The sequence below is a fragment of the Pelodiscus sinensis genome, chromosome 20 (assembly GCF_049634645.1).
Source record: "Pelodiscus sinensis isolate JC-2024 chromosome 20, ASM4963464v1, whole genome shotgun sequence".
NCBI classification, from domain to species: domain Eukaryota; kingdom Metazoa; phylum Chordata; order Testudines; family Trionychidae; genus Pelodiscus; species Pelodiscus sinensis.
Window position 1 is genome coordinate 12,115,025 of NC_134730.1, and position 26,247 is coordinate 12,141,271.

Below are 26,247 nucleotides of genomic sequence, written 5' to 3' on the forward strand. Positions count from 1 at the left end.
AGGAGCCCTGTCCCCATGGAGCCCCAGCTGGATGGGGCAGAAGCAGCGGCAGCCAGACGATCCCGGCAGGGATGGTAACAGCAGGACTGGAGCCCATGCTTGGTGACAGCCCTTGCCCTAGGGAGCCCTGGCTGGGCTGGCAACAACTGGAGCCTGGACCTGGGAGCAGTGGGGCCAGAGATCGGGGGCAGCAGAGCCACTAGCAAGAAGAGGCTTCAGACTGGAAGGCTGGTGGCCGGGAACCTCCCCTGGTCTGGCAAATTGACTCATTCAGGACCAGTCAGGTCCTGAGTGTGTGGGACCAGGAAAGTCTAACCTGTATGTATGTATTATATTCACCTTCCCATTTCCTTCTGCACATGTCCACCAACAACCCAATCCTGCAAGGTGCGAGATGTCTTCTTTCTTTCATGGGAAGCTGATGGCGCACAGTTCCTTGCAGGATCAGGTACTTAACTACAGATGTCTGTGTAAGTACCAACACATTTTAAAAGAGCGAGAAAGAGGAATAGAAGACTTATTAAAAAAAATAGTCTCCACGGGCTGCAATTCCAGGGGTAAGACAGTGAAACATTGGACAGCTCATTCTAATACTCTGGATGTACACAGAACATTCCATTTTTGCAAATCTTTGGTTCAAACACTTTTCAAATTAAAAGGCTGGGGGGAGGGAAAGTGGAGAAGCAGACTATTTTCTCTTTTTGAAGGCTAATTTTCATTCTTCTAACAAACAGGAAGGCTGTTTTTAATTTAACACTGACATTTTGCAGGCTATTAATCTATTTCATGGATCAGGCCCTTCTGATACACAAGGATTAGTCTCTGCTTCAAAAGCAAGTGAGAAGCAGTTGCAATATTAAATGCAAATGTGTTTTGTAAAGTGAGTCACGTTCTTGGTTAGGGAAGACACAACATGGTCTATTAGTTTTGTGCCCATCATGGAAGTAGGTATCACATACACAATACTGCACAATTTCTTGGAGGCAACTTAAAATATAGTGATAGCAGAGAACTATTTTTTGTTCCAGTTCAAACCTTCAACAGCATACTAGATCATCCTGTCTGACTGCAGCTGCTGTGTTACTGAACTGACTGTATGCAATGGCAAGCCCACTATGAGATTATAGGTATATGGTGGGCAAGGCCAACAGGCAGATCAGCCTGAGAACAAGGTTCACCTCACTATCTACATCCCTAGTATCTTCATAATCATTCCTAATGAACACACAGATGCTGCTGAAATGAGGACTGATTCCTGGTTCCTGGCAACATGATGCCTATTCAGTGACCTATACTGTAAAACCCCAACACACACAAACAAACCAACCCAGTTTATTCAATGTGGAGTGTGTGTGATTGTTGTTAAGGCACTAGACTGGGATTCAGGAGAGCTGGGCTCTGCTCTTAGTTCTGAAACAGACTTACTCAGTTATCCATCTCTACAATGAGGATAATAACCCTTTCCTATCACACAAGGTTGTTGTGAAGATTAATACATCCATTTATGAGACACCCAGATGCTAATGATGAATGACTTAGGAAAGCATAAAAGAAAATAAATTCAGATTTCTCTGGAAGCTGGCTTTAAGGTTCCCTTCTACTCAGCACTAACAGGACCCACAGACTGATAATGTGGACCAATTCAGCAGCATTAGTGTATCTGTGAATCTGGTCAGAGCAGAACTAACAGGAGCTGTAAATCAAGACTACATCTTGGTATCAACAAATTCTAATTTAATCCAGATAATGATATTCAAAGAAATGTTTGCTTTATAGCAGGGACTTAGATGCCAATAGCCATGATAAACCGTTTGCGCCAATAATGCGAAGCCCAGCACTTTCTCACTTCCTCTGTCACATGCTTCTCTCTCTCTCTCTCGAGGCTATTTAACAACAAAGAGGTAAGAAACAACTCCCCAGGTAACAGTCCACTTTTCATCAGCACCTTCTCCACTCTGTCCCTCTGGTCCCATTTGCAGCAGCATATCCCCAAACCTAGTTACCTACATAGCTCACAACAGTGCTCAGAATATTAGTGAATGTTTGTGTTGTGCTTTGAAGTTGTATTGTGCTATGTAACTGTTAAGCATTTATTATTATTACTATTAGCATTTATATATTTACAGTATTTCCCTTACTCCAGAAAGAATGCAGGGGTCCAAATTCATTTTGGCCTCAGAGGGAATTGCACCCCTATTCATCACAGCTGAATAAGGTCCAAGAATTGTTAATCCACCTCCCTGGAGTAGGGGATGCTAAGAAATTCTCCAAACTTCAGCATCTCTCAGTACTCGGTTTCCTCCCTATCCCCTATTCATTAGCTAAGGACTTTATGGATTGAAACCTAGCAGGTCTACTGCAAGTCCCACTTTTCAGGGTAAGGGGCTTTTGTAGCTGTTTAAAAGATACAGATAAACTTGAGTCACTGAACACAGGGGCAGTAAAGCAGCACTCATTGAGGCTCAGACTGAGGTTCTTTCAATGGATTTAAGGTTAACATTTTCAGTTTAATTAAAAACTTCTTCCCTGCCCCGTCACCCCATACCTTAAACCCCATCCAATCTGGAGCCCCCAATTCAGTACTAATTTCCTGTCCTAAGCTCTACCCCAAGCCCTCAGGATACTTCATGCACCATCTGATCAGGAAGACTGCAGGGGAAAAAAACAAGCCATTTTGAATTTCAATGTTAAGGGAAAGAAACTTACTTTGCTGCATTTGCCTTGGTGGGGCATCCACAGATCTGCCTGTTTAAAGAGCATCTGGGCTGAATCCCTGCACCACTTGGACCCTTTAGCAGCAACTTCCAGTACCGCTGCCCTCAGAGAAAGAGAGCAAGAGAGAGGGAGAGAACACGCACACAGCCCAACACTGCAGAGAAAAGAGACAGGAGCAGCAGAGTGAAGCACCAATCTGCTGATTAATTCAGCCTGTTTCCAGTCACGCTGCAGATCCAGCAACAAGGCGGTGGATGGAGGGTGGGGGGGAAGCAATAAGGGAAAAAAGAAGAAAGTTCATACAAGATCACACCAGATGTCTGTAAGAATGATCCATTCATTAAATGGAGTCAACACAGCCAGATACCTTGTGTGTATGTGCATGTATGCAGATGCGTATGCAGTAAGGGAGGATACTGACTGACAAGGACCTATGGAAAAGCCGATGGCAAACTAGACAGGGGAAATGCTAGCAAATACAGTATGGGGGGAAGCCAGCACTGGCTGCCATGGTAGACTAGAGAGAGGGAAAAGATCTGTCAAATCCTGGCTCTCCATCAATATGTCCATGGGAGACAGCAACACACTGACGGCTTAACGCCTTGGGGCTCAAATTTTATTTTTTTAAGTTTATTATTATTTAAATGATTCAAGAAGGTTACAGGCCTGATTTGCAAAGCTGAGTTGATGTTCCTCTCTCCCCAGCTGCATTCAGGATGAAGAGAGCAGCATGCACCCCTCTAAACATAAAATATTCATAGAGAGCTCCTTGGGAGCTCAAACAGAAGGTGCAGTGCATGTTATTAATAGCAGTGCATTGTGCCAGAGGCTTGCTACTTACTGACACCTGGTCATCAGCAACACAGGGACACATGGGGAGCATGAGATTAGTGGAGACAGAGTGCACATGAAAGAAGCCCAGGGTGGAACTGGAACAAAACTGCAGGGAAATGGACAAATGACTCTTTGGGATGACAAGAGGGAGCCTATCCCATTGCCTCATTCTAATCCTGTTACATGGATGCTCCTCTCTATGGTGCAACTTAATCATTACATCTTAGAGGACAGGGACTATGACCCATTTGTACAACTACTTCAATGGGGCTCTGATCCTAATTGAAAGGAAAATATTTAACAACCATCACCAAGACAGGAAGGACCTTGAATCTGAGGTTAGGACAGGGCACCCACATGCCGCCCAATGACCACGTTGACAGCTTGACAAGATCCTGAGAGCCTTACTTTATGTAAAATGGAGCAGAATGCAACGACCCACCTCTTGAAGAGCAGCCACCTCTGAAGAGTAACAGTCTTGTACCTATAGTAGTTTGGCTACTCAGATAAAGCTGGAGCATTTCAAGCTAGCATCAGCAATCTCCACTGACCACAACTTCATGTTCAAGAGAAGGCTGACCACAAGCTGCACAACAGAGCTCTACTTCCTAACCCATGATTGGCCAAATGTTTTGTCTTCCACATCACATACAGGCATAAATGATGACTCAGCCCTAGTTTGTTGACTTCTTTCCCTGTGATTGTCACAGCACCTCAGGACCAATTGACACTCTGTTGTATGTAATGTGTCACTGGAAAACTCGTAACTCACTGAACATTAATATTGTTGCATGATGAATATATGGTCACTGCATAAAGGACTTAAGAGATATGTGATGCAAATGTGTTCTTAAAACGTATATGGCAAGCAGCGCCTAAGCCACACTTGTTCCAGACAAACAAATATGGTTCCACCTGCTTGAATGCAAATGTGTCTCTAACGTAAAATAGGCAAAGTTTGACCCCAGATAAAGAACATGATGGCAAACAAAGCCATCCAGAGAGTAAGTGAGGAAAGATGATTACTTAATTTCCATGCTGGATGGAGACCACACACTTGCCTCTTGAAGCAGGGTCAATTAATTTTGGGACGATATCACTGTGTTTATCCCCAATAGGAGACAGAAGCTTTGTCTGGGCTTACTTTTCAATAGTTGCTGGACTCTAAGAAAGGGGAGAGAACGTCATAATTACCCATCACCTGAGAAACGAAAAAGGCCAAAGCTCTTAAAATCAAAGAACGTTGGATCTTTCAATCAAGTGGGTGGGAGGGTTGTAGTCCCTGGGATCTGAGTACAGTAAGAAACCTGCTTAGATGATGACTGTAATTTACTGAAATTAAGTTTTACACTTAGAAGCATATTTTCTTTATTCCTTGTGCTTGGTAGCATTTAAACTTATAACTTCTTATAAACTCATTTTACTTTTACTATAAAACAATTCAGTGCTTTGGTTAAAATAGAGTGCTTGTCAAACCCAGGTTAAATTAATGAGTCGCTGGTTACTGTCTCTTCAAAGCAGCAGCAAATTTAATATTTCTGTGAGTATTCCAGGACGGTGTTGGAACACTTCATGGCCGAAATTTGAGATGGGAGAGTTGCTGGGGTAACTGTGGGGGAGCCTGCACTACCCTGCCATGGCAATACATGGTGATGTCTGCCTTGTTCAAAGTGTGGATTTCTGGCCTGTTTCAAGTCTGGTACAACAAAGCATGCAGGCAGGGCCCCGAGAGTCAGGAATTCTTTTGCATAACAATGCAGATTAAGCATGGTCCGCGAGACCATGTCAAGAACACAGGACAAGCAGCCCTGTACTGGTACTTGTTTCAGATAAGCAAAAAGTACAGATGCAGTCATAAAACTGTCAACTGCGCAAACAACAGTAACATCCTGAGTAGAAGGATGTACCCCATGTAGAGGCATTGGGCATTTTACGTATCCTACACAATACATAATCAATTGGTAAATATTATTAGAACGAGCAAATCTCTGTTATAAATAGGGCTCAATAGGAACAACTGATGGGAGGAAATGGGCAGGCTGTGTTTGATGTAACTAGAAGTGTTTAGGCCGTTCACACTGGCTACGTCAGCAGTGGTGTTCCTATGCGTGGGAAAAGTGGAACCACGACCTCCTGCCTGTCACTGTAGGTAGCATACAGGTGAAGTGTAAGTGAATTAGGCTTTATTATTGTATATAGTAGATCTTTTAGTAATTGCTTTTGCATTGCTTTGCGCTGCATTAATTGCTTTAGAATTTATAGTATTTAAGGTTTAAATTGTATAGTAATTGTTCTTAAGGCTTGTAAAACTTAAACTGTATTAACTGCTTAACCACTGTCTTATTTATTGCAAGCTTTAAATAGCCCTGGCATGTACTGGTAACCCCTGGAACTAAAATAAATCGAATCACACCACAGTAACCCAGCATAAAACTAATTCTGTGGTGTAAACCTGAGTGTGATGCCCACGCTTGAAAGCTGGCTGTTGGCATTAGAGGGGTGCTACAGCACCATAGCATTTAAGGCATCCAGAGTGGCATGGCAGATAGTCACACAACTCTTATGGTCTGGGTTGAACCACTACAGTATGCGAAGCATCAACAAAGTCCTTCATTTAAAATAATAAGTTCAAAGACCCTGGGTCGCCCATTTACAACCAGATCAGCAGGGAAAGACCCAGAGGATCACATAGTATCACCAGTTCTAAGAGCTCTTCCTTCTATATTTGTACAGAGCCACATATTTGCATGCAACCTTATAAATACCTATGGCAAAAGTTGAAGGAAAGCAAAGAGTGCATCCAATGTCACTCAGAGGAAGGGAGGAATGGGGGTGGAAGAAGAGACAGCCTGCATCTTTCTCCAGGGCACTGTTTCCTAGACGACACCATCTTAAACTGCACAATAGAATAAAGCATCTTCAAAAGCACAATTCTCTCCCCCATCCTCTTTTCTGCACACAGTTCCTAGCAAGTAAACAGCTAAAATCAGCTGCTTATTCTAGCTGGATGTCATAATAGTGAGGAGTGAAAAATCAAGTGAATAGGGAATTCTCATGCACCTAGCAAATCACATACGGTTTGGGAAGTGAGCTGTATTATGATACTTACAGGATTTCTTTAAACCAGGGGTGGGCAATAATTTTTCAGGGGGGGCCCCACATTAGGAGTTTGGAAAGTGGTCAAGGGCCACACTCTTCCATGATATTAATGGAGGAGATGCGGGGTCTGGGATGGAGATTGGGTGCAGAAGGAAGCTTGGGGTAAGGGACTTGGGTACAAGACAGAGACTAGAGTCTAGGAGGAAGTTGGGATGAGACAGGCAGTTGTGACGTAAGGCACGGGACCGGAGTGTAGGTTTTTGGGATGTGACCTAGGTTAGGGGGGACTGTGATCTGGAGGGGAGACTGGGGTGCCAGATCTGGGAAGGGGTATGAGTGTAAGAGGGAGACAGAGGATCTGGGTATGTCGAGTGGGGGGGGGCAAAGAGTTGGGGTGCCAGAAGCAGGCTGTGGCCAAGTGACTCACTTGCCAGCTGCCAAACTAGCCTGTGTGCCTGCAGAGCTGAAAATGTTTTCTACCTGCTTGCCTGGCCATGTGCTTCATGAATAACTGTGCAGAGGAGAGGGGGCATGGTTATTCTTAGTTGCCTGTTATTCCAACAAGCAGCTCCCATTGGCCAGTTTCTGCCAGAAACTGGCCAATAGGAGTGTGCTGGGGGCGGGGATACTCCTAAAACTTCCCCCCTTCTCTCCAGTTTTAAAATAGAAATGGAACCCTGCAGCCGCATTTCTGCATTGCAAGTGGGGCTTCAGGGTAAGCTGGGGAGCCTGCCCGGGGTTCCCCACTGCCTCCACGGGCCAGATCCAGTGGCTTGGCAGGCCAGATGCTGCCCGTGGGCCATATTTTGCTCAGGCCTGCTTTACACTGTTCTCACTGCACGATGTGAACACATTTTAGAGCCCTGAACCACAGCAGTTAGAACAACTGTTAGCAGAGTCTTCAGGAACTATACATACATGCTTAGTAGTGTGTCAGAATCTTAATATGACAAACAGGAGGTGGGGGACTACTTTAACTTGCTTAGGTCTTAACTTTCTCCCAACTCTGCCTGGCTTTGACTTGGCTCTGCCATGCCAATCTTCAGTAGCAAGCTCAAGATAATGGAAATACATTAATTTTACATCAGATTGGGCCACCCTGGTCCAGCACCCTCAAGACTTGACTGATGCCAAGGCTGAAGCTCCCCAGCTGCCACCTACCCCAGCGCTCCCCAGTAATTGTCAGGCCTGCTACTGCCAGGGCCAGAGCTTCCCAGCAATTGCCAGCCCTACCATTGCTGAGGCCAGAGCTCCCTGGCCACCCCCAGCCCCGGAGCTCCCTGGCTAATACTGGCCTCCTGCCACCGGGGCTGGAGCTCAAATGCCAACACCAGCCCCGGAGCTCCATGGACGCTGGGACTGGAGCGCCCCACACCACCACCCTCGGGCTCCTGCTGAGTCACCAGCCCCCCACTGCACTTCCAGCCTTACCATCAGAACTCCCTATCCCTGGGCTCTGTGGATGTTGCTGGAACAGAGAGTCCCAGTTTAGGGAAGTACAACCTGTATTCTTCTTGTACTACATTTTCTGAAGATCACTATCCTGTGGCATGCTATGCAGGACAATCCATCCAAGATACACAAGCATCCCTCCCTCACTGGATCCATGTCAAAAGACAATAGCAGACGGTATCACAAGTTGTACCTGGGTGTGTATCTATGCCTCAAAAACAGAATATCTTCAAATCTGAGGATAAACTGGGGTTGAAGTAGAGGACTGGAAATAAAGGCAGATTAAACTTGGGACACAAGAGTGAGGCCTGAGGAACAAAGATTGTTTTGAGGCAAAAATCAAGAGATATCAGAGATTCTGCTGAGCAGGAAAGGGAAACAATGTACAACTGAAGGTTCAAAGAGAATAATCACTGGTCAGTACATAAAGAGCATACGAGACAGATGCTCAAACAGGAGCCATAGGCTGCTTTGAAGAGGAAATGTAGAAAGAGGGGGTATGAGAAATGTAAAATGTTAACAAATTTGACAAAGAAGGAAAACTGTTTCTATGCTTGTTTCATTTGAATTAAGATAGTTAAAAACATCATTGTCATCTGCATAATAAAGTTTCAAAGCTCTATTAAGTCAATGATCAGATATAAAATTTGGAAAGAACAAGCACAACTTTTTTCAGAATTATGAACATTTCAGGGTTACAAGCAACTTCCATTTCCAAAGTGTTTGTAACTCTAGGGTTCTGCTATAGTCTTCAACAGAGCTCAATATGCTTCCAAAGGAAACCAGTATTATCCCATTTTGCAGATTAGAAAACCGAGGCACAGAAAAGAGAAGTGACTTGCCCAAAGTTGACTAGCAGGTCAGCAGCAGAGCCAGGAAGAGACCTCCAGGTCTCCTGAGTCCTACTTTGTTTCTCTAACCACAAGACCATACTACAGTCAACCTAATCTCATGACATTTTTTGATCAACTGCTCATGATCACTTGAGTAAAAAGTAAGTAGGCAGTCCCATCAGGGTCCTGAGAGCACAAGGGTTTCTGAAACTGCTAGCAAGTGTTCCATCTGTGATGTGACAACACCAAGGAACAGGGATAAAAACTGAATTCTCCTCACCAGAGCAAGTGAGACCCACTAACAGAACAGATAGCAAAGAGTTTTCTCTTTGTGTTGGGACACACATTGTAGACCTTGGAGTGGAAAATCTGGTATTTTCACCAGCATTAGCTTTCCCCTTTAAATTGCATAGAAAATTAATGAAAAACTGAATGGTCAGGCAGAGAGGGGAGACAGACTGGGAAAACTATACATTTAAGAGATTTTTTTGGTACCACCCCTTGGATACTCACTGCCTTGCTCTGCAGTGTGTGAATCCGGCACAGATCAAAGCCAGCCCACACCACACCTGAGAGATTTTGATTCTCTCATCCTTCACAATGGAATTGTACTAGCTGGCTGAGGGTAGAGGACAAATCTCTTACTTGTCTGAAGCAAAATACAGGACTATGTAGCACTTTAAAGACTAACAAGATGGTTTATTAGATGATGAGCTTTCGTGGGCCAGACCCACTTCCTCAGATCAAATAGTGGAAGAAAATAGTCACAACCATATATACCAAAGGATACAATTAAAAATATATATAAAAAAATTTAAAAATATCCTTTGGTTGTGACTATTTTCTTCCACTATTTGATCTGAGGAAGTGGGTCTGGCCCACGAAAGCTCATCATCTAATAAACCATCTTGTTAGTCTTTAAAGTGCTACATTGTCCTGCATTTTGCTTCAGCTACCCCAGACTAACACGGCTACATTTCTATCACTATTTTACTTGTCTGAGTGATAGCCATCTGTGCTACAGCTGCACTCAGAGCAGGTTTCTTTGTTTTAGAAGCCCTTGTTAACCTCACACAATTTTTTTTCCAGTGTAAGGAATATGGTCAACTAGATTTAAGGCTAAAATTTAAATTTTGTTTTTCCAATGTTTTAAAATAAACCTAGCAAGCCAAATTTGTCACTGGAATTAGACTACAGATTAATTTGGCTCCCTACCAACAAAGTAGTCCATGAATCTTTCTAATTTAAAATTAAAAGAGGGGGTCTATTTTAAGGGATCAAAACATTGGCCTGCAGTGTTGCAAATACAAAAATCAATCACAGAAGATGAAGATGACTGATAACAGGAGTAAGACTAGCATAGCAGTCTCTTCTCCGCTTCCAAGTTGAATGAAATGCAGAAAGGCATTTGAGAGCAATGATTATCCTTTCTCTTTAATTGCTATTGGAAAAATATAAATAAGCATTGTTTTTTAAATTCCAGTTTCTATTGCTAGTACTTGTAACAGGAGCAAGAGAGGATTTTTAACAACTCAGAAGAACCATTATAGTTTCCCTGAAGCAAAATCTTTTAAGGCTGATGAAACTGTGTCAGTGAAGTTCACCTCAGCAATCCAGCAGTAGTAGAAGCAGCAGTCATTCAAAAAACACACTACACCACCATTTTCTCTGTGCATGGTCTGGCAATCTGATAAGCTTGTCGTACTTTGGGCAATGGACAATGTCACAGACAAAAGAAAGAGGGGACAGGACAGTATGGAGATTGGTGACATGCAAAAGTTCATACCACACAAGTTGGAACGAACATAGGATCATCAGCTGAGCACAATACTTCCAAACCCAAGCAATGTCAACAAGAAAGGGTCATGTTAGTTACCATGAAGAAGACAGGGTCATTACCAGATTCTGGTTTCTTGTTCCCTAGGCCAGTGACAACAGCTGTGTAGCAGAGTCCATGATAGCAGATCAATTAACAGAAACTCCTCAGATCAACCAAGGGTCCAACAAAATCCTGTTCAGCTCTGGTTGGACCGGCTGGATTCTGACAGGGGTAGAAACTAGGGATGTTAAATATATCGGTTAATTCAATAGTCAATTAACCTCATGAATTCTAATCAGTTACTCGACTATTCTATAGTACTCGGGCGGGGGCCAGCAGCCAGTGTGCTCTGGCCCCCCTCCCAAGGAGCTCTCTGCCACTGTATCAGAGGCAGCAGCATGGGGTGCCAGGTGGGAGCTGGTCCACAAGGGGATCCAGTTTAAAAAACTGCTCCCCTCGCGGACCAGCTGCCTGTTGCCCCTGATACAGAGGCAGCAGTGCAGGACAGCAACAGTCCCCATACAGGGATCCAGAGATATCTATCATTATTCCCCTTTATTCGGCTCTGGTGAGGCCACATCTGGAGTACTGTGTCCACTTCTGGGCCCCCCCACTACAAAAAGGATGTGGACGCATTGGAGAGGGTCCAGTGGAGGGCAACCAAAATGATTAGGGGGCTGGAGCATATGACCTATGAGGAGAGGCTGAGGGAGTTGGGTCTGTTTAGTCTGCAGAAGAGAAGAGCGAGGGGGGATTTGATAGCATCCTTCAGCTTCTTGAAGGGAGGTTCCAAAGAGGATGGAGAAAGCCTGTTCTCAGTAGTGACAGATGGCAGAACAAGGAGCAATGGTCTCAAGTTGTGGTGGGAGAGGTCCAGCTTGGATATTAGGAAAAACTATTTCACTAGGAGAGTAGTGAAGCACTGGAATAGGTTACCTAGGGAAGTAGTGGAGTCTCCATCCCTAGAGGTGTTTAAGTCTCGGCTTGAAAAGCCCTGGCCGGGTTGATTTAGTTGGGATTGCTCCTGCCTAGAGTAGGGGGCTGGACTTGATGACCTTCTGAGGTCTCTTCAAGCTCTATGGTTCTATGATTCAGGGGAAGTCTGAGCTCCCGGACCCAGCAAGAGTCATGACTGAGCTAGGCTGCCTGCCCGCCTACCTCCTAATACACTTTAAATGCAGAATTGAAGCAGGGGTAGATGCTGGACCCATTGCAAGCCAGGACTGAGTCAGGCTGCTGGCCAGCCAGCTAAAAAATTTACTGGTGGGGAAAGAGGGGAAATGCACATAGTCTGTAGCATTAACCTATAAGCTTTTGCTTATCCATTAATCAACTGCACTATTACATCCCTAGTAGAAACCAAGATCATTAAGACCCTGGGAAGAAATTAGGAGTCTTCTGATCAATCCTGTCAGCTGCGTAGTTCTCTTCCACAACTTTAAGCTCCTGGGCTTGGTACAGAACTGTTTTCTGCAGTGACAGGTGTCCATTGTGGAAGCAGCAGCAAGGAGGGACTTACATAACTACTGTGACCTATTATAAAGTTTGAATGACAACAAGAGACTCAAGTAAAGCTCCTGAGTTCCAATCATCAGACTGCGGTGGTACTATGAAGAATGTCACTTGTGCCAAAGATAGAAAGGACATTCTAAAACTCAAGTCTCAAAGCAACACCATGACTCCAGCCACCAAACAGTACACCAGTCTCAAGCCAATGCAAGAGATATTGCAGAGTGCTAAAAAGCCTGCAGAACATGGTCAGCAAGAGAAGGTGTTACATGGAGAGTAAAATGGAAGTAGTTAATGTGCTCTGGCAGTGAAAAGGTTACACCAGTTGGGGAGGGAGGCGAGTGAGAAGAGGGTGTAAGGAGGGTGAAATCATGAGTGTTTTCTCACCAGCACTGGTCTAGTGCAGTTGAACACATGATTTTCTCCAGCATTGGTCTCAAACTCTCACCCAAACCAGGGGCCAGAATAGGACATACACTTGTTCACTCAATCACAGAATCACAGACTACTAGAACTAGAAGAGACCTTGAGAGATCATCAAGTCCAGTCCCCTGCCCTCACAGCTGGACCAAACACAGTCTATATCATCCCTGACAGATGTCTGCCCAACCTGCTCTTGAATATCTCCAGTGATGGAGTTTCACAATGTCCCTAGGCAATTTATTTCAGTGTTTAACCAAGACAAATGCATTTGATACTCAGCTGGCTACTAAAACTCATGCATAGAATAAGTGGCCAATCAAGTATTCTCTCTCATTCTATCTAGTCCTTCCTAGCATCATCATCATCATCATCTTGCATTTCACCTCAAGGAGAACAGTGTATGTTAGGTCAATAATCTTCCATGAACCACCGCAAATGTCCCTTTAAAGTAGGGATGTAAAAAATAAAATAAAATTGTAAAACAGTAACCATGTAACTATTAAAAATCCTAGTGGTAACACATTTAACTGTTTTGGGGGATGTATGGCCAGCTGGGACTAGGGAGGGAAGGATGCAACCCACAGCTCCCAGGGAGCCAGCTCTGCAGTATAAGAATTATATTGCACAGCCCACAGCACAGCCAGCTCCCTGGGAGAAGGACCAGCAGTCAGAATCAGTGCACACCAGGAGCCAGCTTGTAGTACAATCCTAACTCTATACTGTAATCTGGTTTTCAGTCCCAGGTGCCAGCTCCACTCCCAGGAAACTGGCTGCCACCCCCCACTACAGGCCCTGCAGTATAAGGCAGGTATTAGAGAGCCCACAGTGCAGCCAGCACCCTGGGACAAGGGCCGGGAGCCAGCATGCACTTGCAAGGCTGAGTTTAACCACAACTGGTTAAACTTTTACACCCCTACTTTAAAGCTCCAGCTACATCAGAGAGGCTTCTTTCTTCCCCACCTCCTCTTTCTATGAAGAGAAATACCTGGAACTCTAATCTGGAGAATCTCTGAAAACTGATTAAAACAACGTTTAGAGAAAAAAAATACCATCTGTAACCAGTTTCTTCAGTAAATTTAGCCTAGATTGCATGTTTATTTTGCTCAGTAATCTTTGTTTTGTTGGTTATCCCTTAGCGTCACTTTAAAATCATCCTCTGTAGTTAATAAACTTGTTGTGTTTTCTAAAACCCAGTTTGTGCAATTCATAAATGCGGGGGAGGAAGAGCTGTGCATATCTTCATTCACACTGAGAAAGGGAGCTATTTTCATGAGCTTTCACTCTATAAATCTCAATACGGCACAAGAAAATATAATTTTGGGTTTACTCTGCAAAGGGAGTGTGCACAGGAGTGCTGGGCAATCCCCTAGCTCAGTGTTTCTCCAACTGTGCTCCGCGGAGCCCCAGGGCTCCACGAGACATCTCCAGGGACTCCACGAGGTTGACAAACTGGAAACATCAATAGGTACAATACATACAATCAGTGGACCGCTGGGGCTCTGCATAAGTACAACACATACAATCAGTGGACCGCTGGGCTCCAGAGCCCAAAAAGTTTGAGAACCACTGCCCTAGCTGAGTCCTTCCACAGAGAGCTGATCACAGACTGTGTGATTCTTCAGCTAGGCGTGTCCCTCCCTACCTGTGTGTGCGCATGCACTGGAAAAGGTGTTTGAGAGCCTGTCAGAACAGCACAGAGTAAGGGAAAGCCATGGAACAGGTAGGCTCAGTAGGACCCCAAAAGGACGGGAGATGCAGATCATCACAGTTAGTCAGTCTGATGTTTACAAGGGCAGATGTGAAAATAATATTGCCAGCTACTCCTGGAGAGAGGCAGAATAGTCCAAGAAGCCCACGTACTAGGCAAGTCTAACTGAGCACCAGGAAAATGTTACTCAGTTAAATAAATGGAAAACTTCCCCGCACAACCTCAAACCCACTTTATAAAAATGTTCTCAGTGAATTATGCATTTACAACAGATGTCAGGATAAGCACTCGGGTGACTGAAGATCAGTGTTCCAGCTAAGATTTTCCATCCATGAGTGGAGTGATTTTTGTCTTGTGCACCAATACTGAGGTCATGTGTGCTTGTTCCGATGTGTGCCACCATTGCACCCACCAGTTACTAACAAATATCATATTCATTTTATATATACGCATATATGTATGTAAGTGGCATGGAAGAAATAATACTATAACAGCCCTTTCCCCGATCACTGCGCAGCTCCGCTGAGGAAGTGGACAGGAAGGCAAATTGTGGTGCATGCCCATTCAGGCGAGCACCTTACAGGGAACACTGCCCCTGACTCTTCCACCTACAAGCCATTGCCAGAGAGTGTGCCCATTGCTTTTGGGAGCCAATCAAGGTAAGCATCAACCACCACACCCCTCCTGCAACCCGACCTCCTGCCCCAGCACAGAGCCTGCCTGCCCTCCCACACCCAAACTCCCTCCTACACTCAAACAACCTCTCAGAACCTACGCTCTGCAATGCCACTCCCTCCTACTCGCAAACTACTTCCCAGAATCTGCATCTTTTACCTGGCTGGGGTAGGGGATTGAGGGTGAGAGTGAGTGAAGGCGTGGGAGAGCAAGAATGAAGGGGAATGTGGATGGAGTGAGTGGGGGTCTCAGAGAAGAGGTGGGACAGGTGAATGGCCTCAGGGAAGGGGCAGGGCAAAGGTCTTTGGATTCGCCCAATTAGACAGTTGGCAACTATAGCAGGTAAGCATGTGGAAGTCCTGTCTGTGCCCGAAGCGAGTTCTCAACACCGCAGCTTGCTGGGCACAAGCCAGCCTAGGGATGTTAATTTTAGATTAATCAATCAAATAGTCGATGAGATTTTCATCAACTATTTGATTAGTCTATAAGGGCCCTCCGCGAGTGTGTGGCTTCCTTCTGAAATGTACAAGAGCCCCACTGGTCCCAGCTGGGGCTGCAGCAGCTGCTACTGCCTGTCATGCAGTTCTGGTCCGAGCTGGGGCTGCAGCAGGCCTGAGGAAGGGCTGAAGCTAGGGAGCCAGGTGGTGGCTGCCCTGTTGCTCCTGGGGTGGGGCAGATGATCACCACATGGCCCCTCACTGAACAGCCACTGTGCAGCTCTGATGAGGAGGTGGGCGGGAAGCAAATTGTTGGTGCGCGCCTGTGCAAGCACACACCTTAGAAGGAACACTGCTGAAGACCTCAATTTATCCTCAGGATAGAACAGGTAAACTGTAAGTAGCAGCACACACTTTTGCTACACGGTTTCACTGGCATGCTTCAACCCTAGCCTTGACAGATCCATTTCTATAGATAAGAAGGGAGTTCAATCTCTATGGCCCATTCAACTATATATTTATTTAAAGAGTCGCAACTCTTAAAGGAAGGATGCCAGTTGAGACATGACTGCAAAGAGTTATAAAGGGATCTCAAAAAATGGGCAACGGGACAATAAAATAGGAAAAGAAAGTAAATGTTGATAAATGCAAAGTAATACTTATTGGCAAACATAATTCCAATTGTACACACAAAATTATAAAGTCTAAATTAGCTGTTGCCACTTAAAGATCTTGGAATCACTTATTAGTTCTCTGAAAACATCTGCTCAATGTGCAGCAGCAGTCAAAAATGTTAATATTAGGAACCGTTAGGAAAGAGATAGATAAGACAGAAAATATAATGCCACAATATAAATCCATGGTACAACCACATCTTGAATACTGAGTGCAGTTCTGGTCTCCCCATCTAAATCTTCCTGAAAACACCATCCTGACCACCATGGATGTAGAAACTCTTTACCAGTGTTTACCAGCCCCCACTGGTTAACTTTAACTCACCCTTAACACTTTAACCAGTGTTTTCAGGAAGATTACTGATGTTTTGTAGTTTCTCCAGGAAGTCAGTGGTGTCTCAAAGATATTTAGGTGTGCTGGCAGCATAGGGTCTGAGGAGAGAGTCAATATAACCAGACATTCCTGTTGTAAGCGTGCCAATGCTTGAGATGATGGGTCGTCTGGGATTTCCAGGTTTGTGCATCTTGAGTAGCAGATAGAAAACTCCTGGTCGGGGATTTGGGGGAGGGGGGTAGATTTGGTCCTGAGTTGTAGCAGGGAGTTTAGGATTTAAAGTGCTACATTGTCCTGCATTTTGCTTCAGCTACCCCAGACTAACACGGCTACATTTCTATCACTATTTTAGGATTTAGGATTTTTTGGTACTCTTTAGTGGGATCAGGGGAGAGAAGCCTGTAGAATCTGGTGTTGGTGAGTTGTCTGGCAGCCTCCTGTTCATAATCTGTTCTGTTCGTGATGACTACAGCGCCCCTTTTGTTGGCCTTTGATTCCAACGTTAGAATTGTTTGAGGAAATTGTTTCTTATGGGGGAAAGGTTAGGAAGATTGGACTGTTCACTTTGGAAGAGCAATTATTAAAGGAGGATGACAGAGGTCTATAAAATTATGACTGGAGAAAATGAATAAGGAAGCGTTATTTACCCTTTCCCATAATCCAAGAATTAAAGATCATGCAATGAAATTAATAGGCAGAAGTTTTAAAATAAACAAAAGGAAGCGTTTCTTCACACAATGTACAGTCCATCTGTGGAACTCATTGTTAGGGGATATTGTGACGGCCAAAGTATAACTAGGTTCAAAAAAGAATTAGATAAGTTCATGGAGGATAAGTCCATCAATGGTTATTAACCAAGATGGTCAAAGTCACAATCCCATGCTCTGGATAGCCCTAAACTTCTAACTGCTGAGAGTAGAAACTGGATGACAAAGAACAGATCACTCAATATCAGTCCTGTTCTATTCAATCCTTTTGAAGCATCTGTTACTGGCCACTTTCGGAAAATAGAAGATGGGCTAGGTGGATCGTTGGTCTAAGCCAATACGTCCATTCTTATGTTCATCTGCCCACTACAAACCGTGCTGAGATCAAACTGATTTCACACAATTATCCAGTCTGTCGGAGGGAGTAACTTTTGGCCCCTGCCAAATCCAAGCTATGCACAAATCAACAATCCAGAAGCAAAAAGCTCAGTGTCTCTTCGTCTAATTCCTGACACTGGTAGCCTCCCAAAACAAAAAATAAACAGCTATTAAACTCAGAACACAACCCATGAGTGGACAAAGAGATGAGAGCATCATCTCATCGATAGTCCTCTACTAGAGATGTAAAATCCAGTTTAATTAGTTGACCAGTTAAATTAGCTAGTTGAATGGCACGCCCCAGGCCAGGCCTGCCACAGGCCGGGGCTGCTCCAGCTGGGCTGGAGCACCACCTTCCCACAGCAGGCCCCATGAGACTGAAACAGCCCCCTTCCTGCAGCAAGCAAGGGGCTGCTTCAGCCCCCACTGGTTAACTTTAACTCACCCTTAATGGGTGAGGCTTACCAGATAAACATTCACATCCCTAGCCTCTACTCAACAAGTCTACTAACTCCACAGAAGATCATTAGCTGCATGCTTATCATAGGAGAAAAAAAATATGAGACTGCTGATATGAAGTGGACGTCCTCCTGTTATCTCTGGGTCATCCAGCACTGGATCTTAGTTATCAGCAACTAGCAAACATGTCTTCTTGAGACAGGGGAAAGATCTTCTAGTTTTAGCAACAACTGCAGATTATTTCACATATTAACGTGAAACATGCAGACCAAACTCATACAAAAGCAAACCAACTAGGACTTTAAAACCAATATGCTTAAAATGTGATCTCCTTTCTGAGAAACCTACCTGACACTTCTCCTTCAGGTCCATGGCTGCACAGTTCTGTAAGCATGCCCAACACAATGTAACTACCCCTCCAGGGGAGATCCTCTCCCAGATGTGAAAGACCCTTGGTTACTCTGTTATTGTGACACCATCTACGGAAACAAACAAAAAAAAGCAAAAGTCAGATTTTCTCTCACTTTTTCAGGCAAATGTACAATGAAGCTGATAGAATTCCAATGAAAGGAAAGGGGTATATGTGAGACACACCAGGAAAAGAAGGAAGTGCTAAATTGTGTCCGATTACTTTGCAGCCCCCAACCCCAAATGGGTTTATCAGTTTAACTTTCAGAAAAGTCTGGGCACTAGATGAATTAGATTCCTTGTAGAGCAAAGTAAACTTAATGCAGCAGCCTTGACATATATCCTGGCACACATCCATGAGAACGGCTAAACTCTGTCCTTAGCAAGAAGCTAAATTCCACCAGGTTCTCCAAAGACAGCAGGCTGAAATGCCAGCCAGCAGACGTGTGATCAGACCACGCTGTCACCAGCAGCCATTTGTCCTGCTATTTTTATCTAACCAGGCTCTGTCCAGCTAATCTCTAATGGAGACTGCAGTAGTGACTCTTCTGTTTGCTGAGACACCACATCAGATCCTCTGTGACAAGGTTATGCTGAGGGCTAAGCTTGAATCTGACCCATCCTTAAACAGGTCAGAAGCCTAAAAAATGGCTCCAGTTCGCCAGGGAACAGGCCAACAAATTTTATATTAGCAAAACTGGAACTAACAGAGTTATAGCAGGAGACAACTCGAGAACTCGCTTTACCCCTTGCTCTGACAGAGTCGGAATTGGTTGACCTTCAGGGAACACTGTAAGATTCATCTGTTATTTCAGATTTTGCAGGGAAGGGACAAGTTGAAGGAATTTGGTAGTTCCCTACGGGGTATTTATTTAGGAGGAGATCATCTTAAATATTAAATGAGTTGAGATAGTAAAGGTGATAATGACTTCTTCGGGTTTCCACCAAGAAGGTTTGTGGTGATTAGATGCCTAACATAGCAAATGCCAGTGAAAATGGGGTAGGTTCAGAAGCTAAAATAAGAAAAGAATTAAAAATTACTTAGATGAGTTGGAGGTCTTCAAATCACCAGGGTCCGATGAAATGCATACTAAAATACTCAAGGAGCTGATTAAGGAGATATCTGAACCATTAGCGATCATCTTTGAAAAGACATGGAATATGGGAGAGATTCCAGAAGACTGGAAAAGGGGAAAATACACGGCCCATCTATAAAAAGGGGGAAAAGGACAACCCAGGGAATTACAATCAACTTAATTTCTGTACCAGGAAAGATAATGGAGCAAATAATCAAGGAATAAATCTGCAAAGATCCAGAAGATAATAACGTGATAAGTAACAGTAAGCATGGATTTGTAAAAAACAAATCATGTTCAGCCAACCTGATAACTTTGATAGGATAACAAACCTTGTAGATAAGGGGAAACTGGTAAATGTGATTTATCTAGACTTTAGTAAGGTTTCTGATACAGTCTTGCATGACCCTTTCATTGATAAACTAGAAAAATACATCTTAGATAGATCTACTATTAGGTGGGAGCATAACTGGTTGGATAACTGTTCCCAGAGAGTAGTTATCCATGGTTCACAGTCATTCTGGAAGGGCTTAACAAATGAGATTCAGCTCGAGAATCAGTTTGGGGACTAATTTTGTTCAATATCTTCATCAATGATTAAGGCAATGGCATAGACAAAGTTTGTGGACGATACCAAATTGAGAGGGATTGCAAGCATTTTTGAGGACAGAATTATAATTCAAAAGGATCTAGACCAGTGTTTCTTAAACTTTTTAAGACCGAGGAACACCAAACAAATTTTTTTTTATGAGGAACACCAAGGATTTTTTGTTGGGGGGGTGGTCGGGGGGCGGGGAGGGAGGAATTGAGCCAAAAAGGCACCTGTCCCTTTAAGAGCAGCCATTTTGAACTCTGTTCTCCACCGCCCACCTCTGACTGCCTCGCAGCACACTGGTGTTTCCTGGAACACAATTTAAGAAACAATGATCTAGACAAAATGGAGAAATGGTCTAAGGTAAATAGGATGAAATTCAACAAGAAGAAATGCAATGTACTCTACTTAGGAAGGAACAATCAGATGCACACATACAAAATGGGAAATGACTGTCTAGGAAGGAGTACTACAGAAAGGAATCTCGGGGTTACAATGGACCACAAGCTTAAAAAAAGTCATTCTAGGATGTATTAAACAGGGATGTTGTAAGCAAAATACAAGAAGTAATTCTTCTGCTCTACTCTGCACTGATTAGGCTTAATATGATATTGTGTCCTTGGCTAGGTGCCACATTTCAGAAATGATGTGGACAAGTTGGACAAGGTCCAGAGAAGAGCAACAAAAACTAGTAAAAGTCTAGAAGGCATGCTCTATGAGACAAGATTGAAAGAACTGAGTTTGTTTAGTCTGGAAAAAGAGAAGACTGAGAGGAGACATGATAACAGCCTATAATTACCTAAAAGGCAGTTACAAGAAGGAGGGAGAAAAAATATTCTCCTTAATCTCTGATGATAGGACAAGAAGCAATGGGCTTAAATTGCAGTAAGGCAAGTTAAGGTTGGAAATTAGGAAAAACTTCCTGTGGTTAAGCACTGGAATAAAATTGAGGGAGGTTGTGAAATCTCTATCAGAGGAGACGTTTAAGAGCAAGTTAGACAAACACCTATCAGGGATGATCTAGATGGTGGTTAGTCCTGCCATGAATGCAGGGGACTGCACTTGAGGATCACTCGAGGTTCCTTCCAGTTCCATAATTCTATGAAGTATTCTAGGGCAGCAGTGTCATTTGGAGGTAGGGTTAATGACTCTCGTATTTTTAATAGCAACAGAGTCTTAGCATTTGGACAGATGCGTCTAATAAACACAAGGCACACAGTTCAACAAACTGATCCATACCAGGTCTGGGATTGAAACAAGACCGTGGGGTGTAGGACTAGGCTGGAGGTGGTCACCAGACTTTCCACCCTATCCTGGTCAACAGATTAGCCCATTTTTCAGAACAGATGGATTCTGCTGAGCTCAGCCAATTGTCTCTGATCTCCCTGTGATTTTTGTGGACACCACTGTTCTTTAGGACAGCAGGGTGACTAGCTTAATTTAAGCACAAAAGAAAGACTCAGATCCCTTGAAAAGCAATTAGAAAATGTATCCCACGTTGCTCCGATCCTTAACTTTAATTTTTTTTTGGGGGGGGGGGGGGGGAATGAAAATATACATGCTTCATTTGAATCACTGCTCTGGGGTGTGGCTGGAGATGAGGAGTTCAATAGCAGGCTGCCCTGGGGCCACATGAGAAACCCCTCTCCATGGCCAATGCAGCTCCAGAGGGCATAGCTGGGGAAGGGGTGCATGTTCGCCAGCTAGAGCAGGTCCAGGTTTGTCTGGCTCCTGCACTCCCCAGTCAGAGTGAGGAATGCAGCAAACTGCACTTTCCCCTTGCTCCCTGATGAAGCGGTCAGCCAGCAATATCCCTGTATGAAATCGGGGGAAGGAGGGGAGCTTCAGACATACACGCCCACTCTGCCTAAAGGGTGCCTGGGGAGTAGGAGGCTCAGGACTAGGGCAGTCCTGGAGGGGAAGAAACTCCCCCAGCCAGCCCCTTTCACCTGGTGATTCTGTCTCTTCTGTATAGCACAACCCATTTTCCCAGCACAACTAAATCTATACCTTGCTGTAAGTTATGATAAGAAGCAGCAATACACCACATTTGGTGGTCCAAGCTCTTACTGTTTATGAGTTCTTAAACGCTCTCAAATACATAATAGATGCTATCCCCACCCCTATACGTATCTATGTTATTAGAATAATAGAATCCTAGAACTGGAAGGGACCTCGAGAAGTCATCGAATCCAGTCCCCTGCCCTCATGGCAGGACCAAACACTGCCTAGATCAGGGCTACTCAACTTTGGAAGCCCTGGGGCCACAATGATACTAACAGCACATGCCAAGGGCCAAAACTTAAGTATGGTTGCATATACATGCAAATATAGATGCAAATTTCACACTTACGGCCATGAAAACAAAGCACTTCCCACAATGCCCCAGCACTCCTGGCACCTCCTTCCTGGGGACTAGAAATGCTGACACCCCTATACCCTTCTGTTCCAGCCAGCCCATCCACTTGCGTCTTTCAATGCTCACCCCGCCTGGGAAATGCTTCGCCGTCGTGGAGTGTGTTCCCAGCGAAGGCCATGTTCAAAAGATCCCACCCGTGGGAAGCGTGTTGAGCCCCACATAAACCCAAACTGCACTGTAGGCCACAAACAAATGGGCCGTGTGTTGAGTAGCCCGGGCCTAGATCATCCCTGATAGATGTCTATCCAACCTCCTCTTAAATATCTCCAGTGATGGAGATTCCACAACCTCCCTAGGCAATTTATTCCAGTGTTTAACCACACTGACAGTTAGGAAATTTTTCCTAATGTCTAAACCAAACCTCCTTTGTTGCAATTTAAACCCATTGCTTCTCGTCCTATCATCAGACGCCAAGGAGAACAATTTTTCTCCCTCCTCCTTGTAACATCCTTTTAGATACTTGAAAACTGCTATCATGTCCCCGCTCAGTCTTCTCTTTTCCAGACTAAACAAACCTATTTTTTTCAGTCTTGTCTCATAGGTCATGTTTTCTAGACCTTTAATCATTTTTGTTGCTCTCCTTTAGACCTTCTCCAATTTCTCCACATCTTTCTTGAAATATGGTGCCTAGAACTGGACACAATACTCCAATTGAGGCCTAATCAGCACAGAGTAGAGTGGAAGAATGACTCATCTTGTCTTGCTCACAACATTCCTATTAGTACATCCCAGAATTAGGTTTGCTTTTTTTGCAACAGTGTCACACTTTTGACTCATGTTTAATTTGTGGTCCACTATGCCCCTCTAGATCCCTTTCTGCAGCACTTGTTCCTAAACAATCACTTCCCATTCTGTATGTGTGAAACTGATTATTCCTTTCTAAGTGGAATACTTTGCATTTGCCTTTATTTACCTCAGACAATTTCTCTAGTTTGTCCAGATCATTTTGAATTTTGACCCTATCCTCCAAAGCACTTGCAAACCCTCCCAGCTTGGTATCATCTGCAAACTTAATAATAATACTCTCTATGACATCATCTAAATCATGGATGAAGATATTGAACAGAACTGGTCCCAAAACAGACCCTGCGGAATCCCACTTCTTATGCCCTTCCAGCACGATTGTGAACCATTAATAATGACTTCTGAGAATGATTATCCTGCCAGTTTTTTCCCCACCTTATAGTAGCCCCATCTAAGTTGTATTTCCCTAGTTTATTGATAAGAATATCTAATCTAATATGAGATGAGTATTAGACACTAACAATTTGATCCACTTAATGTACCTTCTGTATGCATATGCACTCATACTTCATTCGAAAAATCTGTTGTCTACTTTAAGACAAAGTATGATGTAAAGCTGTCAAGTGGCACAATTAAACACTAACAGAGATAAACAAAACCACATTAATAATGTCCACTTTGAAATATTTGCATTTGTTCCTGTTTAATGCCTATTTATTTCAAAACACAACGATAATCTAACGGCAAAACAAAAATCTAATAATGAATTTGTACCAATATAACTGACATAATAGAGCTGGTGACATTTGTAGACATCATCATCATCTTGTTCATCATGTTGAAAGCATGGGGTTATCACAATTTTTGTTGCCTTAGCACAGGGGTCTCCAAACTACGGCCCGGGGGCCGGATGCGGCCCGCGAGGCCCTCTCATCCGGCCCGTGGAGACCTTTTTGGATTCAAAGGCAGAAGAAGTGAGATTGTTTCAAAACCCATTTGAAGCAGATGTGGCCAGTTGCCCAGATGAACTGCAGCTGGAAGTCATTGAGTTGCAAGCAAATGACCTCCTTAGGGACAAGTTCAAAATAGGACTGGTGGGTTTTTACCAGTTTTTGCCCAAGGAAGACTTTCCTAATGTCAAAACTTTTGCATCAAGGTACCTTTCAATCTTTGGAACAACATACCTGTGTGAACAAACATTTTCAAGAATGAAATACGTGAAGAACAATTTGAGAACAAACTTGTCCGATGATAATCTCAGGTCACTGTTGATGTTAGGGACAACAAATCTAAAGCCAGAAATGTCTGCTATTTTGGCATCCAGGAAACAATTTCACCATTCACACTAATACAGGTGTTCATGTGTAGTGTATGAATGTGTTATTAAATAATAACTGAATAAAATAATATTAAATAAATAATTAAAAACAACATCCATGTTTTGATTGTTTTTTATTTGGACCTCAAGTGTGTAGTCGGCCCCCGAACTGCTGTTTGATAGTTAATGCGGCCCTCGGGCTGAAAAGTTTGGAGACCCCTGCCTTAGCACATATGCAGTTCCACGTAGGAATGATGACCACAGGCACAACTGATTGTGCAGTGACCCCTACTGGTACAGGCACAAATAAGGTCTTAATGAAGCTCAAATATTCTGAGGTCCTTGAATACAATTAGTAGTTCATCCACATTTTTCCATCCATATTACAATGGTAATCCAGTATCTGGTTTGTCCACACGTGAAAATATTCAAATCATTGTTTGCCAAGGAGCTCTTTTGGCATACTTTTCAAAACTGTCCTTGTGTGGTCAGAGTTTGGCCAGCAACTTGTCTTTTCATGGGTAGATTGAGGTGCAAGCAGTTCAGGTCTCGTGGCTCTCCTCTCTCACATAGCACTACCACAGACTTCCTTCCAGCTGAAATCGCATCTTATGTCACTCTCCTCACATCAGGCAAGATTTCTGAGTCAGTAAGTATCTTTTGTTTAAATTACATTAAACACAATCTTTTTTCCCTCCAATACCAAACAGGGGTGAGAGAAAGTTATACAATTAATCAGCAAAGAGATCTTGGAGTCATCATGGATAGTTCTCTGAAGACATCCACGCAGCATGCAGGAGCAGTCAAAAAAGCAAACAGGATGTTAGGAATCATTAAAAGAGGGCTAGAGAATAAGACGGAGAATATCTTATCGCCTTTATATAAATGCATGGTACTCCCACATCTTGAATACTGCATACAGATGTGATGGTCTCATCTCAAAAAAGATATACTGGCATTAGAAAAAGTTCAGCAAAGGGCAACTAAAATGGTTAAAGGTTTGGAACAGGTCCCATATGAAAAGAGATTAAAGAGACTAGGACTTTTCATCTTAGAAAAGAAGAGAGTAAGGGGGGATATGATACAGGTATATAAAATCATGAGTGGTGTGGAGAAAGCGAATAAGGACTGACATTATTCGCAAACAACAACAAGCGACACACAATCTCAGCCACGCTGAACAACATGCTGTCCAGAGTCTCAAAAACAACCTGGACATTATGATCAAACCAGCTGACAAAGGTGGTGCTGTGGTCATTATGAATAAGGCCGACTATAACCAAGAGGCAACCAGACAACTCTCCAACACCACATTTTACAAACCTCTCTCCTCTGATCCTACCTCGGAATACCAAAAGAAATTACTCTGTCTCCTTAAAAGCCTCCCTACAGCTACTCGGGAACAAATCCACACAGAAACACCTTCTGACCCCCAACCAGGATTTTTCTATCTGCTTCCCAAGATCCATAAACCTGGACACCCCGGACGCCCCATCATCTCTGGTATTGGCACGCTCACTACTGGTCTATCCAGCTATGTAGACGCTCTCCTCAAACCCTACGCAACCAACACCCCCAGCTATCTCCGAGACACTACTGACTTCCTAAGGAAACTACAAAACATCGATAACCTC

At 43.8% G+C, this 26,247-nt stretch overlaps 1 protein-coding gene across 3 annotated transcripts in view; it reads right to left on the minus strand.

Moving 5' to 3' along the window:
• The window catches only part of TMEM94 (transmembrane protein 94), a 122,093-nt gene that overhangs the window by 76,465 nt on the left and 19,381 nt on the right, over positions 1-26,247 (minus strand). Inside the window, exon 2 of one of the 3 annotated variants that reach the window (XM_075903686.1) lies at positions 18,405-18,535. The exons of 1 other annotated variant lie outside the window; for it this stretch is intronic. In XM_075903686.1, coding sequence (XP_075759801.1) covers positions 18,405-18,428 — 24 coding nt within the window. In that variant the 5' untranslated portion in view covers positions 18,429-18,535. Of the gene's footprint in view, positions 1-2,706; positions 2,811-18,404; positions 18,536-26,247 lie in introns of those variants that run through there. One more of the 3 variants, XM_075903685.1, reaches the window with a different exon arrangement.